The sequence below is a fragment of the Motacilla alba genome, chromosome 5 (assembly GCF_015832195.1).
Source record: "Motacilla alba alba isolate MOTALB_02 chromosome 5, Motacilla_alba_V1.0_pri, whole genome shotgun sequence".
NCBI lineage: Eukaryota > Metazoa > Chordata > Aves > Passeriformes > Motacillidae > Motacilla > Motacilla alba.
In genome coordinates this window covers 55348605-55365209 of record NC_052020.1, presented here as the reverse complement: position 1 = coordinate 55365209, position 16605 = coordinate 55348605, and the positions used below count along the sequence as shown (strand labels likewise).

Sequence of the window (16605 nt, the reverse complement as noted above, 5' to 3'; positions counted from 1 at the left end):
TTAACATGCTTTGTGTCAGATTTTATAACATAGAAATGAACTTGGAGCTTTTTTTTTAATATGCTACTGAGAAATAGGCTTATCTTCTGTGCAATGTATGTTATGTTTTATTTTCAGGTAGGGAATTTGGTGCTGAGACACATGCCTGTAAAATATTCCCCAGTCATGGGACACTGGCCATTGAATGGTTAGTTTGATACCCTGTCAGCCTGCTGTTAGACACAGATTTATTGAGCAGTCAAAGGAACAATGGAGCAGGTGACATAATAGATTTATTCAACAGGTTTTGCTGTCAGTCTTTGCTAAGGGATAGTAAAAAACAGCTTAATACCCTGAAGATGTTACAGTGATGCTTTTCTTCTCCTAAAGATGATAGTGAAAGTGCAGAAAAAACTGATAGTGGGAGTAGTGTAAGGTGTGAGGTCCTTATATTTAAGTAAATGCATAGTGATAAGAGAAATCAGGTAGTATTGCATTAAATATGCACTTCAGATGTTTAGGTAAGTACTTTTATTGCACTTTAATGAGTAAAGACACTGGGAGATTGTCTTGTGCTGACTAGTTCTTAATAGCTCCTTCCCTAACAGCAGGTGAGCTGGAGATTCCCAGATGAAATACGCTGGATCAAAATGAGTGGCTTACTGTGTCTTGTTCTCCCCAGGGCTTGATGGATTGTTTTGATTCTCACTTGGACGCCCTTCAGTCATTTAAGAATGAAGATGAGAAGAATATGCCACTAGTCTTGCCTGAAAAATTAGAGGAAATGAAAAGAAGGTTGTGATGCTCAAATTCTCTCTACTTCATATTATATTCTAGCTCTGCTATTGACTGGCTCTGCTGTTCTGAACGAAGCACATTATTTATCCATGCCTGCAAAAATAGAGCATTTTCAACCTAAATACAGGCTGACTGTCAAGGGGCAGGCAGGGATCTCTCATTGGTCCAATGAATGTTTAATTGTGTGTACAGAGTAGAGCTCATTAACAGGACCTTTTCAGATGCCTTTTGCAAGTGGGGATATGAAACAGCCACTAGGGATAGGAAACTTGAATTCATTTTCAATGTAAAAATTTCCCGGGTGGCAGGGATTCTCTGAACTTTTATTTCCACCATTAAAAATCACTGTAATCTATAGCTTGTACTACCCCAAATATCTGTTGGAGGATATTTAAAAAAATGACCAGTGAATCTGTATCCATAACCTGAGATGCTTTGACATACAGTGGCAGATGCCCCTTTTTTGGCATTTAAGGTTTTTCATAGATTGAGCTGACATTGGCTGCTCAAGTTCAATTGTTGCTGCTTAAAAAAAATGAACTGTTGCTATCTTAGAACTTAATTCCTGTCATAAAAAAAAAGTTCACATATATGTAATTTTGATTCTTTAGGATAAAATCCTGATAGATTAATGCCTTTTGTATCCAATGGTTTTGAATAAACTTTTGGAACTATTTTCTGTTTGCAGGTTTAGCAATATTCGTTCTACAAACCCCAGCACTTTTCTTGAATACCACTATGGACTGTGCTCAGCCATTGCCAATGAGGTGAAGTTAAAGCTAAATATCTGGGATGTGAAATATGGGGCAAAAGAGGCTGTGGAATCACTGCTGGAAAATTGGAATGTAAGTTTCAGATATATGTATCACACCCTGATGGCAATTCTTTCCCAGCTCTCTTTTATTCAATCTTATGTCTTTGTCATCTGAAGATATTATAGTTGTTAGAAGCATGGTGGTGACTGGTGAAATCTCAGATTTATTCAAAGAAGGGCAGGTAGACCTCCCTAGAAGCTTTCTTGCCCCCAGCATCTTCCATTTTGCTATGAAAAACATTCCTTTCTTCAGTTTGGAGAAGGACCGCAAGTCATGACTGTGATTTTCTCTCTGCTCTTTTTTATTCTTTATTGTGAAGTTTTCTTTCTTTCTAGATTATTTAGAGCCATCTGTAGCAGCCCTTCCCTAGCTGCAATCCACGGAACCCTCTCTGAGGGAGCTCAGTTGTTGCTTTATTCAAAACCAACCATTATTCAAACTGCTGCCTATTCCTTTTCCCAGCTTCTTTACCTCCTTATGCTTTGTGGTGAATATTAATTGTCTTGTTCTATTACACTTTATGCTTAGCTCAGTTTCTGGACTCAAGTTATGAAACTGATGTAGGCTTTTAGGAGGGCATGGATTGCCCAACCCCAAATACTGACAAAGGATACTGCATCAGGAGTAGAGGCAGAGGTGAAGATGCTGATGGCTCCAGTTCTTCCCCATCTTGAGTTAATGAGATTCCTTGTGAATTCCATCTTAGACTTTCTCAGAGGATTCTCAGACTGGCAAATCCACAGTTAAATTAGTGGGAATTTCACCAGCCTCAGTACTGTGGAAGGAGGCAACAATAGGTTGTATAAAATAGCAGTTTCCTGAGCAGTGCCAGCCTCAGCCTGCGGTGAGATGGTCGTGCAGAGTTAATCTGTGCTGAGTTTGTTGGTTCAGTTGGTTTCATAAATACTTATCATATTATTTCTACAGTTGTGGCTCATGGTCTTGCTCAAGCTGATAGAATGCAGAGCTTTGCAAGGGAATTCAAGGCTTGTTTAGTGTCTAGGGCCCAGGCTTGTCACAGTCACAAGGGAGGTTGTTTTGTACCCTGCTGGGTAGGACATTTGTAGGAGTGGGGAGTGCCGGAGTGAGATGAGCTCAGAGAGGGGCTGAGGATCAACCCTCACTCCCTGTGCACACACAGTCTCCTCCTCTGCTCCCATTTCTTCCTCTTTCACCCTCTTTCACCCTCCCATTTCATCCTCTTTCCACCCAGTTTGTTTTGATTTGTCAGAAATGAGGCACCTCAATATTTCTGTGCATGCAGGGAAACCCACCTTCTGCTTTCATCACTTTTTTGGCTTACGTGACTAAATTCTGCCTGACTTGTTCTAGATGCCATTTCTCAGTATTGCCCTGGGGCTGTAACTTTTTGAAGCAAGCAGTCCTGACTCATGCAGGGCTGTGGCTCAGGCAGTGGCATTCAGGTATTCATAGTTCTATTTACTTTACTCTCTGCACAAGCAGAGTAAAAGAACGAGTTTGTTTCAGACTAAAGGGTGCAGCTGAGTTGCTGGGTGGGCTTTGCTCAGTTTACATTTAACCTGTAGGTTGTAGGCTCATGTTGCAAAAAACAAAAGTGCCTCAAGTGTATTTCTTACCCAGTTTTGTGTTATTCACTGTTACCCGTATCAATTACTTTTCACTTTGAGCAGAATTTCATTGAAGAAAAGAAACTTGAAACGCAGCTAGCCACTGCTACTCACATCTGTGAAGACTTGAAAAACATAAGTGGTCCTGACCTGGGTAAGCTCATGCACATAAGTTGATATGAAGATCTCTATTTTGAAGTAATGTGCTGCCACCAGTTTTAATTCCATCTACTGTTCCATGGAAACAGTGTTTCTGTGTAATTATCCTCTCTGTTTCCAAATGTATAACAATAATCCCTATTCCATGTCCCAGCTGGAGATCCTCAAGAAATCAGCAAACTGTTGAAGACAGTGGAGTCAAAGATTTCTACATGTAAAGAGTATATTTCCAATGTAAACACCACCCTACAGAAAGTCCTGTCCTCCTGGAGTAATTACACAGAAAACATTCACTTACTGAGGACATGGCTGGAAGAAAACAGAAATGAGGATCCAAAAGAGGTACATGGTTGGATTTCTCTTTGTTTGACAGAGATACTTCAAAGCCTCCTGGAGGAAAAACATTAAATCTCATGGTGGCTGCTGTGTTGCTTTTCTGCTTTTCATTTTGGAAATAAATGTTTGACAGGGTTCTGCTTAAAATTATTTCAATGCCTCTGTCTAGATCCCTGCTGAGGTCCTGGCAAAGAGGAATTCAATTCATGGTTCCTTAAATGAAGCTGGAAACCATCTCATTGAAGTCAGCAAAGAGCAAGTTGGATCAAATATTGCCAAAGAGCTGAAGAAACTGAACAGGAGATGGGCAAAGTTCATCAAGAGGACACACTTTGTGAGTTACAAGTTACTGTTAATCTTTGCCATGCTGCCTTCAAAGTCATCTTTTCTAGGTTTACCAGCCTGCTAATCAGAGATTGATCAATCTTTCAGTCAGATCAAGGTTGCCAGATTTAAAGCTTGAGGAACAGAGTACACAGCAGCATCCCATTCTTAATCTTTGTGACTCAGTTAAATTCTCATTATAGCAAGATAGAAAATGTTCAATTTTTAAATTGAAATCTCAAAACCACTTACAAAAGGAAATCTTATTGCAGGATGAAGCTCTTAATTCAGTGCTCGGGGTGGAAGTAATCAATTTAGCCTGTGTTAAATTTTACAGTCTCTGTCTTAGCTGGTAGAAAGTAATTATTGCTGCACAGATATTTCTTAAGTTGTGCAACTTTTCACCAGCTCACTTGACAGGTTTTTAGGCTGCTGTAAATCCCTATACAACCTGCCTAATGTTATACATATTACAGTCCCTAGAATGCTTTCACAAGAATGACATTTTCACTCTGCCTGGGAATATTAGAACTCTTAATTTTCTGAGTTGAGCCTTTCATTGACATTTATTAAAGGTACTGCTGTGACAGTAAACGGTGGCAAAAAATTACTGCTACATTTTTGTAGGAGATGAGCTTAGTGGGAATGCAGTAAAATCAAAGGAAGCAATCAAAGGGTGAGGGAAATCCAGAGTTTGCTAGAAAAACCCTTAATAAGAGATGCTTCCAGGAAATATATTGAGGAATTGGAGAAGTAAGGTGCAAGAAGCCTGTCTAAGGTCTTAAAGACTTTGAGTTATTTTTATGGCATTGCTTTGGACATTATGGCTATCATATATATTAAATTTATTTTTTAATATAAAATGCAAGACCAAATGCTTGAGCTCTGGCCTGTGACTGCCAGTACCGTTAAGTCAGAACACTTCCTGATCCTGATTTGACCAACACCAGCTGCTGTTCTTGGACAATTCCCTGCTGTGGGCTGGGGGATGCTGCAGCCCAGGAGTTTCTCCATAGTAGTGTGGCTGCTTATCAGGGAGGGGACAAGGGGACAGGGTGTATGGCACAGGTTGTGCTGTCCCACCTGCCCTCAGGGCTGAGGAACTGAGCCTCACTTGGTTTATTTATCAATATGTTTGGCATTTATTTCTCCTTTGATCCCTGTTGAGTGCTAAAGCTGGGCAGTGACCCAAGTGGTGACCGTGCTGGAGGAGGGCAGTGGGGAGGTGATGGGAATGAGCATCTAACCTTGCTCTTTGTTGATAGCTTGGAGAGGAGAGCACAAATGCTGCTGAAGAGACCACAGAGCTTCCAGGGAGCCTGGAGAAAATTGAAGAGCTCCTTGGAGGGGTGGACAGCTGGGCAGCAGAGATGGAATGTGTGCTTAGCAAGATCAGTCACGAGGAGCCTGTGGAACCTGAGATGGAGGAACATTTGCAGGTGAAAATGCTGCTTAAAATATTTGTTCCTCAGATTCTCATCTTGCAGCATGGATTTGTGGCTGGGGTAAAATGAGGCATCATCAGTGAAGCAGAACTTAATGTGGATTTTATGCTGTAATACTTGTAAAAAGTTAAGACAGTGCTTGTGCCTTGTTATTTCTCAGGATCACTCCCAGATGAGCTGTGAGTGAATCTTCCACCATCAGTGTCTCCAGATGACCAGCAGGTGCCAATGAGATGCTGTTGGTGCCACTGATCAGCAGCTTGTTCTTGAGTGATATTAATCACTCCTGTCCAGCACAGCCCTTGGAGCAGACCAGAGCTCTGCAAGTTGCCAATTTGAGTAGTTCCCCTGGTCATACAGGACTTTTATCATCTACCCTCCAATGTAGGGAGGAGGTTTGGGACACCTTGGCTGTATTCAAGGCTTACCCATCAAAAATTGGGATACTTGAAGTATTTTCAGCACCATGTGGGGTAATTTGGGAATTTCATCTTACAGGCAATTGTTCTAAATATCCACAACGATCACAAATTAACTTCTAACAATAAATTCCACTAGTCACTATTTCCCATGTCTCTCTGCCTGGGATTACCCCCAGCTCCCAGCAGATGGCAGGTGAAAATCTGTGTATATAACTCATCAGCTTCAGTGCAAAGTCTGATTTATTTCCTTCACCTGCCAGTGAAGGTAAGACAGAACAAAGATGCCAAGCTTTGCACTGAAAAAGTTGAAGCACTGTCTTATGTTGCTTTTACTACTTCTGCAACAGGACCTGTATAACCTAATGGTGTGAAGGTGACCACCAGGAGCTTTCATTGAAACTTCTTTGTGTAAATGCTGTAAATAAACAGAAATACTCCTTATTTCATTTAATATATATACAGTAACTGTGCACCAGAATCAGTGTTAGTTTTCTCTTGCTTTGTGCCTTCTTGCAGAGTGTCTAGCTGCTGCATATAGGTAATGCCTTACAAAAGAAAAGCCTTGTAAAAAAAATAGTTTAAGCCCTACTAGTCTAGCTAAGCTAGCTGCTAGCTTGTAAGTTCCCATGTGAAAAAATCATGAAAATGAGAATCAGTCAACACAACAATCTATTCTGGTAAGAGAGCTGTTCACACCTACATAAACAAAGAGTCTGTCCCATGAGAATCCGTGAAGAAAATATGTAAACTAACCAAAACCAGAGAAGTTTAATGAACATACACCCTAGCCATTCACCAACCAATAAACTGAGTATCAGTGTATTGTTAAGCAGGTAGATTGAACACAGTGCCTTCTGATATTCCTATGAAAATACGAACTATGCAATAAAAATTCAGCTTTTCTGCGGGAAGAATCAAAAGTCCTGTCTCTTTTTACTGCAACATTTACCTGACAGATTTGGGGGTGTGAGAGACGAAAAGGATCTGTTGATCTTTTCGTAATCATGGGCAAATGTTTGTAAAACAAGCCTTATTTTGCAGTGTGACTCTAGTTTGTAAAAATACCCATGAAATAGCAAAGGACACCCTAAAATACAGCTTCCAAACATGTGGCTGGCATTGTATCTCCATGTCTGGGGGCAGGAGAGATCAGGTCGCTCCTTACCTGCAATACAATAGGTCAAGATCCAGAATAAAGCCCTGATTTTTTGATTAGGAGAATGCTAATTGACAACTTCAGATAGGAGAAATGTGTTGAATATTCATAGGTAGAAACAGCTCTAATAAGGACTTTTCATGATAAATATTCAAACATGGCACACTGCTCCTGCATGCAGAGCACCCAGCTGCTTTCCTGCCTTGCAGTACTGAATACTACAAGGAAATCTGAGCCTTGGTGTGTGCTCACTTTTGGATGACTTCATGATCAGATGCTGCATATCCAAATGTGTGGTTTCATCTTGGAAGCTGCTTGGATGAAAGAGCATGTTTTAAAAACACATCTGATTGGCTCTGTGGCAAAGACACAGGAGGTGTTGCACTGACAGAAAAAAAATTGCTTCAGCAAACAGAATCCCCTGTGGATGGCAGCAAATTTCTTTCTCTGCACACAGAGATTTTACAGTGCAGTACACTGACCATCACTGGAATGTAAGGCTTTCCTTTACCAAGTATCAACCATCTGTGATCAAGGCTGGCTTTTTCACTCAGTTTGTTTAAACAAAAAGACAAATAAACACTTGTAAAGGCTTTTAATGCTTTTTGTTCAAACCAGAGTTTGGCTGCAAGAGGATCCTCGTGCCAAGACCAAGTTGTGGCAGCAGAAGAGATGCTGCAATCCCTGAGGCAGAATGTTTCAAGTCAGGTGTTTCAGCAGCCTTCTCACACCACTGGGATTGAGGCACGAATTAAAGAAGCCAGAGACAAAGTACAGGTACTCCTTTATAAACACAGAGATATCTCTAATTTTACCATTACAGAATGAATGGTAAAATTAGAATATGGAAGACTCTTTGTCAGTCTTTGTGTAAAATAGAAAAGGTTCTGTACTGTTGGAATCAGTCTCCCAGACTCTTGTCAGGGCAAAATCTAGAACATTTCCAAGATCATTATCTCAACTTGAAAAACTTGAGTGATGTTATGAAGCAATAACACTGTCTAATTACTGACACTCAGGTGTGTTCTGAAAAGTCTCTTTTTTCCAAGGCTGTCATGGGTGACCTGAACAACATCTTGTCCAAATCTGACAAAAGACCTTCAGAGAAGGAGGCTTTGCTCAGTTTTGAAGAATCCCAGAAAGAGCTTGAGGCCTCCATTTCGAAGGCTGTGCAACTTGTCAGTCAAAAATTAAGTCCTGAAGAATGTATTTCAAGATATGAGGTGGGTTTGTGTTCTGAACCAGCTGAATTTGAGTACTTCTGAGGGCTATGTCGTCTCTAAAAGTCTGAAGTAAGAAAAATACTGACCTTTTTGTTTTTTGGTAGCTATTAATGCTTTGCTCAGTTTTCTGATTTAGCACTTTAATTTTGCAAGGCAACTTGAATGAAGAAACATAAATCTGTTTGGCAGTTTGTTCAGTGCCCTGTTGTAAATTACTCCATCACTCCATCAGAACTCATAATTTTCAGAGCTGCAGCCTTTTTTTTTTTTGCCTGATCAATAATTAAGCTTTCCATCAAGAATGACATGCCTGAATTCTTGGGCAGGTTATTATAAATACTGAATCTCCTCTTTTTCCCGGAAGGTAGTTGGTAAATCAAATATCCTGTCTCAAAATGTGGCTCTCCTAAAGGGGTGTCAGAAATGGAAGTGCCCAAAATCTGTGTTGCCTGCTCTGGCGAGACAGAGGCTGGGTGACCCTGTGGCAGGAGGGGCACGGAGCTCATTCCAGGCCATCCTGGAGGTGCCATGGTGCTCATGGAGACCTTTCACTGCTCACACCCATGGGACACAGCCTTGGGTGTTCCCTAGGGAATAGGCAGAGTTCAGCGACCTTCATCTTTTGTCTTTGGTGCCAAATTTTCCCCTAAATGTTGTTACAAGAACAGCACTTGCTTTTCTTCATAAGTCATCCACTGATACTGCAACCCTTTGCAGAAGAACAGGGATGGAGAATGCCTTTGCACCCACCCACAGGAGAACCACACACCCCATATGTGTGATGTATACGTTGATTTATTCATGGGTTTTACATCCTATTAATGTTATTTTGTTAGTTAAATAAGTTACATTCAGTTTTGTTTGATGTTCATTATGATGTCTGGGTTTTGTTTTGGTTTTTAGGAAGCTTTTAATGCTCTGGACAATAAAGTTCTTGACAAATTTTTGAAAGCAGCTGAACTGCTGAAAAATATTTCATCTGAGCATGAGAAGCTGGTGGTGGAAGATGATGTTCGTAGGAGATGGGAGGTGAGATAATGCAGGAATGGGAATCCCCTGTCTGGTCTCATGAGGCTTGGCATCTTTGAAAACCAATTTTTTCTTGTCACCGTGTGTTCTGGTGTTTTTACTTGCTGTGTAACACTGTCTCAGCATCTCATGGGAACAACGTGCTTTGTATTTTGCAGGCAGTTCGTCAGGAAATTGTATCCTATGTCCAGCTCATTGTAGAAAGGGAAAAAAAGAAATTTAATGCAGCTTTTAAAAAAATCAATAAGCAGTTAGGCAAAGAGAAGAAACTCCTAAGTATGGATAAAACCAAAGGGCTCATCAAGGAGCATGAGGTACCTGACACACTCCTGTTCTGCCTCTCTTTGTGAATGCTTTGCTGTCCTTCTTCCTCCTTTTTGGGTTCATTATCTGTGGAGCAGGGCCCTTGTGCTCTGTGCTATGTAAACACAGAGCAAAGAAGCCACCAAAATTATTTATTTACCCTTTTTGACTGCAGATATTAGTGTTGTTGCAGACTTTTAGAATTAACCCTTTGTTAAGTAGGTGGTATCCTTTTTCCATTTTCCCCCCAGATTTTTAGTGTATCTTGAATTCACCCTAGGAAGTATAATAATTGACAAGGAATATTTCAAAGATATTCTACTTTTTCTGTAGTCAATAGGACACTTCTATCTGATGTCAGGGTGAAAAAGACTTGGGACCAAAACTAAAAATTGTAGAACATAACAAATTTCTAAATCAAGCAAGAGCCAGTGTAGTCCTGTGAATATAGTTGGGAACATGTTGTCAGAAATCCTAATTTAATGTCTAGTTCTATTTTAGAAAGAACCAAGAGAAAATAAGTGTGTGTTCCTTGGTTTAACAGCTTAGACTTTTAGGAGCACCCAACCAAGAAGATAATGGAAGCATAAAAAAAAATACATGAGAATAATTGCTTATCCTCATGTCTTAACATGGGCTGATTATATTGTTTTTTTTATTTGTTTAGGCCTTCTTTTCACACCAAGGCAACATGAAGGAGCTTAACAAGTCTTTGGAAGACCTTAAAACACTGGCAAGACTCTCAGAAGAAACTGTCCCAGGGATACAGACACTCACTGCAGACTATGAAAAAAGGCTAGAAAAGGTTCAGCAAATGGTGGCAGACACTTACACAGCTCTGCTGGCTCGTGTTGGAAAAGGACAGCCCCCTCAGAAAGGGTGGGTGGCTGAGTCATGGGGTGTTGTAGCTTTATAGAAATTGTTTTTACACATAAATTTTGGGATACTTTAATGTGTTTTGGTAGTACATAACTATGTACGTTACTGTGGCCAGCTGTGCATTTAAACGCTTAAAGTATTAAGTTTCATCAACTGGCAAGTACAATGTTTGATTATCCTTCATCACAGCTGCACTGTTTTAAACCTTGAGCTAGGATTTATTTTTTCCCTTGGTATTTAATATTTTGTTCTTGTAGGAACTCCATTTTGGCTTCTGAGAATGGAGAAGAGTCTGCTTCTTCTCAAGAAATTGACAGCCTTATGGTTCAGGAGGTAAGAAGTCCAGACTTACTCTTGGAAAACTGTGCTCTGTCAAAGGGAGGTCATTGCCAGGAGGAAAAAGTGTTTATTTCTCTTACTGTTTTTATTGTGATAAGACCTTGGGCCTCTGGTCAGAAATCCAAACCCCATTGTGCTTGTGAATGTAGACTAAGTAAATATTAAAAATTAACATGCAAGCAGCAGTGCTGGGCATCCTGAGAAGATGTGAGCCTCCAGCTTGGAATTATATTTTGCAAAAAAGTAATTTTTAGGTGGAAGGGTCATGTGGGAAGCTGTGTTCAAGTGAAAATCCCCTGTAGTGTCCCAGTAATATGAACAATTTTCAAAGGATAGAGGGAGTCCTAGTGAAGAGTTGGAGGCATTTGTCTTTATCTGTGAAAAGAATGAATGAGCTGGCTGCAAGTATTCCAAAATTTGCTCTTTGGGCTCATGATTGAGTTCAAACACATCTTGAATTCATGAATGGCATCTCTCATCTCCTCAGGGACACATCAAGCAATCCCTTCCTTCAGGAGCTCACAGCTGTCTGTTAGGCATTGCTGTGTATTACACAGGATGATGTGGAGGTCATTGTCACCCTTTTTATTTTTACTCAGACCTCAAGACCTGCTGCAGATGCAGTTTTGGAACCAGATGTGAAGCACCACAATGGAGAAAGCTGTGCAGACAAGTTTGAGGAAGATGGTGATTCAGCCATACCAGCTTTGTTAGAGAGGTAATTTTTAAAGGAGAAAATGCATGGTTGTTAAGGTATATGATGCTGTGCTAGACAAATTAGCTCACAAATTCATTGAATGTACCAAACATAAGGTGCAGTTTTGCTATGCAGAGCCCTGTTCTTTTTTCTACTACAGTTTACTGAACATTGATCTGTAGTTGATAGGGAAGCACTACAGTAACTATATGCTTCGAGCATTAGGATTTTGTAGCAAGAACATTTTTAGCTGTGAATGTTTTACTCCTTTTCTTGGGCTAGGAAAGTCTGCATCTGCCTTACTAATAACTTCAAATATTGCAAAATAAAGAAACATGTCAAGTTTTTTAGAGAACTGACATTTTTACATTTGTAAAACTGAATTTAGAGAATGCAGGCTGGCATTTAGACTTGAAGATTAGCCATATGAGCAATCTGTTTAATATGTTGCTCATTTATGCATTAGTCATTCATTGTGGACCTAAATAAAATATGTATTTGCAATAGACTGTGCTTATTTTTTATGGTACTCTCTTAGTCAGGGAGTCCCATACCCTGAGATGTTCCATTTAATTAAAGGTAATATTCTCTCTGAAAGTGTTTGCATCCTTCCTTAGCTTCAACACACAGAGAAGTAACCTGGAGGAGTTTCTACGACTCAGCAGAGATAAAGTAACATCTGACTTTACTGATGAAATAAAAGACACTTCAAGCCTTAAGTTTAAGGTGGCTGAACTAGAGGCAAGTATTCATCTTTTAAAAATATACCTGGGGCCTGAATTTTTATTTTGTCATGTAGAGCGCTCACTTCTCTGTTTCATATATTGCCAAGGGAAAAGCAGCATCCTTGCAACCATATGTGTTAGAAGAAGGGAAATCAAGGATTTAGGATTCAGCAGAACTGCATTGCTGCCTAGCAGTGGAGTTTTGCAGGTGTTGCTGAAAGAAGAAATTGGTGGGTCTGGGTTTGTTGTCTGCAGGCTGAAATAGGTGTAATGGGAAAAAAACCTGCAGAAAGGAGCTTTTTGTTTGTCAGCAGAGATGGCCAGGGCTGCACAAGTCATCAGAGTTGAACCACCAAGTGGTGTTTGTGCAGAATGGAACTGTTCCAGGACACATAAAACTGGGTTAGGTTTGTGAGATCCTTAAGGCGACAGCAAAAGGCACAGAGTTGAAGTTGAGAAGTTTATTACTGCAATTTTTCTCAGCCTTTCTTGAAAGGACTACAAAGCCTTATCAAGAATCTCAGAACTTGGTTCAGTTCTACGTTTGTTTTTTTTCTGAACATAGCTAGGTGGAGATATTTTCATTCTTGTAGTAAGACTCCCTGGCCCGTTATTTATTAACCCTTTTATAAAATGTAGCCAAGGCATATATCTGACATGGAAATTGTCACTGTAAAATGTTACTGGAAATTTGCATGTGGCTAAAAGCTGGGTCTTGAAAGGGAAAAAAGGCAGTAGATACTCTTAGTTTCCCACGATGTTTTCAGTGTTTTTGTAGAGACTCTTGTGACTAGTTTTATGAAATGTCCACTGAGAAATACAGGATCATCTTAATGCGTTAGAACTGCTTGTCTTCCAGGCATTGATAGACATTGAATTCAGCTCTGGTTGGAAAGAATTGGAAAACATCTCATCTGCCTTAGAAAATCTTGTGTCTGAAGTGCAGCAGGCTGCTCTCTCTGAGGAAAGAAACAAGCTACAAAGCAAGTGGAAAGAACTTCAGGATATTAAAAGTATCAGGTATAAAACAACACTTTATGGTATTAGCTAAGGAATTGTAACTGTGTGTGTTGTGAAGGGAATAATGTGTGTTGCAGAATACAGCTGTACATTTTTAACCTTTTCTTCATTGCAAAAAATTAAGCTGTTCTTAATTTTTCTTTATTCATATACACATAGGAAGATATGTGAGTCTCCCCAAGAAGATCAGAGACAGATCTTTTTGACATAACTGTGCAATATTCCCATTTATTGCTGTTATTTCCTTTCATCTTTTGGTTAAATTTGCAGTGATTCATACTGCTTTTCTCATTAATCAGAGAAAAATTCATCTGACCTTGGGAGGGGGAGGATTAGATCTGTTAGACAGTTATATTATTTTTGTGGCTTTTTGTGCTTAAAAATATTGAGTGTCTTTTCTTGTTTGCTTTCCCAGTTCATGTTTTGTTACCTTTCTTGCAGAGCAAACTCTTTAAGGGCTGCTGTGGAAATTGTTTGGGATACAGAAAATCAATCCATCTTTGTCTGTAATTTAGTAGATGAATGGCTGAAGAAAAAGTACATCCACCAGTTTAGTCTGATGGACAGGGACCTTCCTAATAGTGAACTGAAGGTAAGGGAAGATGCAGAGGCCACACCCTAGCAAGGAGAGGTTTTAAGATCTAGGAAGTAGTGAACTTCACGGGATTTTCACTCAGGAGGTTGGGGCTGTTGACAAGACTTGCCAAACCTTCTAAAATCTGTAATGGCATTTTAGTCCCTGTGTTTTAACCATTGTTGGCCTTGTAGAGCAAGCCAGGGACCCTCAGTAGGTTCTGCTGTGAAAGCCATTGTTGTGAACATTTCATTGTAGGTTAGGATCTTCTTTTGATGCAGGTTTTTGGTGTTCCCACTTGGCCTTATAACATTTTGTGGAGTCATGCACGTAATGCTCTGGTAATTTATAGCTCAGCCAAGCTACCTTGTGTCACATCTGCTGCATTATCTGAGCACAGCTCAGGATGGGTTTGGAAGCTCAGTGTGGGTGCAGTAACTGTTCACCTGCTATCAATGTCTGATGCCCAGGCCCTGGTCCACTGGGCAGGGTGAATTCTGTTTTATTCTTGGCTTGCCCTCTGGACTGAGCACACTGACAGCTACCCAGAACTGAAAGTTTGCATTTGTCTGCCCTTGGCTCTCCAGTGAAGTAGGGTTTAGGTCTCTCGAGCTGTAGGGCAGACAGCATGTGTACTCTGTCTGACCAGTTTTGGCTGCAAGGGCCCACAATTTTTGCCCAGCTCTCTGCACATCTGGGCTTTCACAGCCCTGACATGCTGCTCTTGGAGGGCTACAGCCAGAGGGCCTGCAGGCTGCACCAGGAGATCTTTAAATGCATGGAAGTCTGCTCCAAAAGTATAGCATAAAGAACTGAAAGATGGCAGTGTAATAAATATCTCTGTGGCTGCCTGTGCTCTGGCTGATGTCCTGCTGTGGGAGCCTGCTGCTTTCAGTCCCAGGACTATCATCGTCTTTCTCTCCTTCTTGTCTGATTGCAGGAAGGAGTCTTGAGCTTTCTGTAGCGCTGATCAAATTCCCTGTGTGTTGAATACCATTTTATTTGATTATTTTGTTCTTTTTTCTTCCCTCCACTGACATCCAGAATAGGTTTTCTATCTTACCTGCTATGTTTAGCATACTTTTTTACTGCTAGTATAATTTGTTTTTCAGTCATAGGTTCAGCTTGGATGCAGGATATATGTTTCCTTTCACTTGCTAACACTTTAGGTCGTTCTCTCAATTTCAGATGCTGCAGAGAGGCATATTAACACAGATTGAAGACTGCAAACAGTTGGAGCACCTAGACAGTTCAGCAGGGGATGAAGTTAATCCATTAGACTTGAGAGCTGCAAGAAAAGTTGTGATCAACTGCCAAAACCAGCTTGAAGAAATGGGCCATAAAATGCAGATCCGTGAGGCTGTCCTTAAAGATCTGGAAGCTTTTATGGCTTCCCTGAGGAAGATCCAGTCTTCCATCACATGTCTCTCAGATCCCCCAGATCAACCTGAAACGCAGGGAAAGGCTTTGAGAGAGGCTGCACAAGAAGTTTCTCATATGGCAGAAGAGGCCAAGTGTTTGGATCAACGCCTGAAGAGTGTTAATATCTGTTTGGAAGATGCTGACCGTGGGAGAAAGACTTGGTGTGAAAAACTTGTTCGGGCTTTATCTAAGAAGCTAAATGCCATTTATGATCCCTCAAGTGAGCAGGTGCCTACCGAAGAAAAAGACTTACACAAGACTTTTTCCAGAAAAAACAGTGAACTCCTTAAAACCATTCAGGATTTACGTGACAGAATCAACAAAATAGGCTTGAAGGATCCAACAATTCCAGCTATTCAAAAAAGGTGAATTATTTTTTAAAGCTCTCTTAATTTCAGAACTTCAGCCTGGTCCAGCCTGGGTCCCCTCTGGTGGAGAGCAGTGAAATTTGAAGTATCTGTGGAACATGGAGAGAAGCTGTGACTTTATTTGTTCCATCACATCCTAAAAAATGAAGCCTTCTCCTTTTTTTTTTCTTTCAAACTCCTTATATGTACATGTGTATGTTTGAAGCAGCATTGAAGAAGAAAAAATAGGAGATGGCTTATTGTGATCTAAGTTTTCAGTAAGAAAACTGTCAGACAGGGAGATGGGTCCCCTTGCTGGGCACTGATGCACCTGACCTGAAGCTCTGCAGTGTAAGATGGACAGACTGCACTTGCCTTTTAATACAAATTAATTTCACTGTGTTCATACAGACCCAGCTGCCCTTCAGAATTTGGATTATTTTCTCACAGTGTTGAGGTCAGCATAACTCATCTGAGGGCCTGTGTCAGATTACATGAATTGGAAGACCAAATTAGACTTTTTATGATGTCATTTAATACAGTATGTGGAGCTCTAGATAAATTTCTAGGGAACTTAATAATTACATTGTGAACCAAATCAAAGGCTTACTTTAATATAAGGCTGTATTTCTTCTTCTTTTTTTTTAATAAAGGATAAAATCATTAACAGAATTGGAAAAGGAATTTGATCGTGCTGCTGCTGAAATGAAATCTATGCAAGAAATTGCTAATAAGCTCCCACAGATCAATGAGGAGAAAGCAGATGAAGCAAATGAGCAGTGCAGAGTTACAGAGAGGTTATGGGAGGATACAAAGCTCTTGCTTGCTGAATGGTAAGGAGGAAAATTGCATTTTAAAGTAATATTGTTCAACTAAGAAGTTTGCTTGTGAAATCAAACAGAAAAAAAGCCCTAGACTATACCTTAAAGGTACAGTGGAGACACAAACTATCATTATACCAAGAATTGCACATGGAAGTTTGCAGCCAAAGCTCATGAATTTTGCATATTTTTAAAGCATCACA

General features: G+C 40.2%; 1 protein-coding gene across 9 annotated transcripts in view; it reads left to right on the top strand.

The window, feature by feature from the left end:
- SYNE2 (spectrin repeat containing nuclear envelope protein 2) overlaps nucleotides 1-16605 on the top strand; it is a 179786-nt gene that overhangs the window by 40479 nt on the left and 122702 nt on the right. For all 9 annotated transcript variants that reach the window (XM_038138490.1, XM_038138489.1, XM_038138483.1 and 6 more), the window contains 18 exons: nucleotides 662-774; nucleotides 1466-1622; nucleotides 3245-3335; nucleotides 3495-3682; nucleotides 3846-4010; nucleotides 5266-5439; nucleotides 7642-7800; nucleotides 8073-8246; nucleotides 9150-9275; nucleotides 9434-9589; nucleotides 10246-10457; nucleotides 10715-10790; nucleotides 11396-11514; nucleotides 12111-12234; nucleotides 13078-13238; nucleotides 13680-13830; nucleotides 15001-15599; nucleotides 16235-16414. In XM_038138490.1, coding sequence (XP_037994418.1) covers nucleotides 662-774; nucleotides 1466-1622; nucleotides 3245-3335; nucleotides 3495-3682; nucleotides 3846-4010; nucleotides 5266-5439; nucleotides 7642-7800; nucleotides 8073-8246; nucleotides 9150-9275; nucleotides 9434-9589; nucleotides 10246-10457; nucleotides 10715-10790; nucleotides 11396-11514; nucleotides 12111-12234; nucleotides 13078-13238; nucleotides 13680-13830; nucleotides 15001-15599; nucleotides 16235-16414 — 3125 coding nt within the window. The remainder of the gene's footprint in view (nucleotides 1-661; nucleotides 775-1465; nucleotides 1623-3244; nucleotides 3336-3494; nucleotides 3683-3845; nucleotides 4011-5265; nucleotides 5440-7641; nucleotides 7801-8072; nucleotides 8247-9149; nucleotides 9276-9433; nucleotides 9590-10245; nucleotides 10458-10714; nucleotides 10791-11395; nucleotides 11515-12110; nucleotides 12235-13077; nucleotides 13239-13679; nucleotides 13831-15000; nucleotides 15600-16234; nucleotides 16415-16605) is intronic.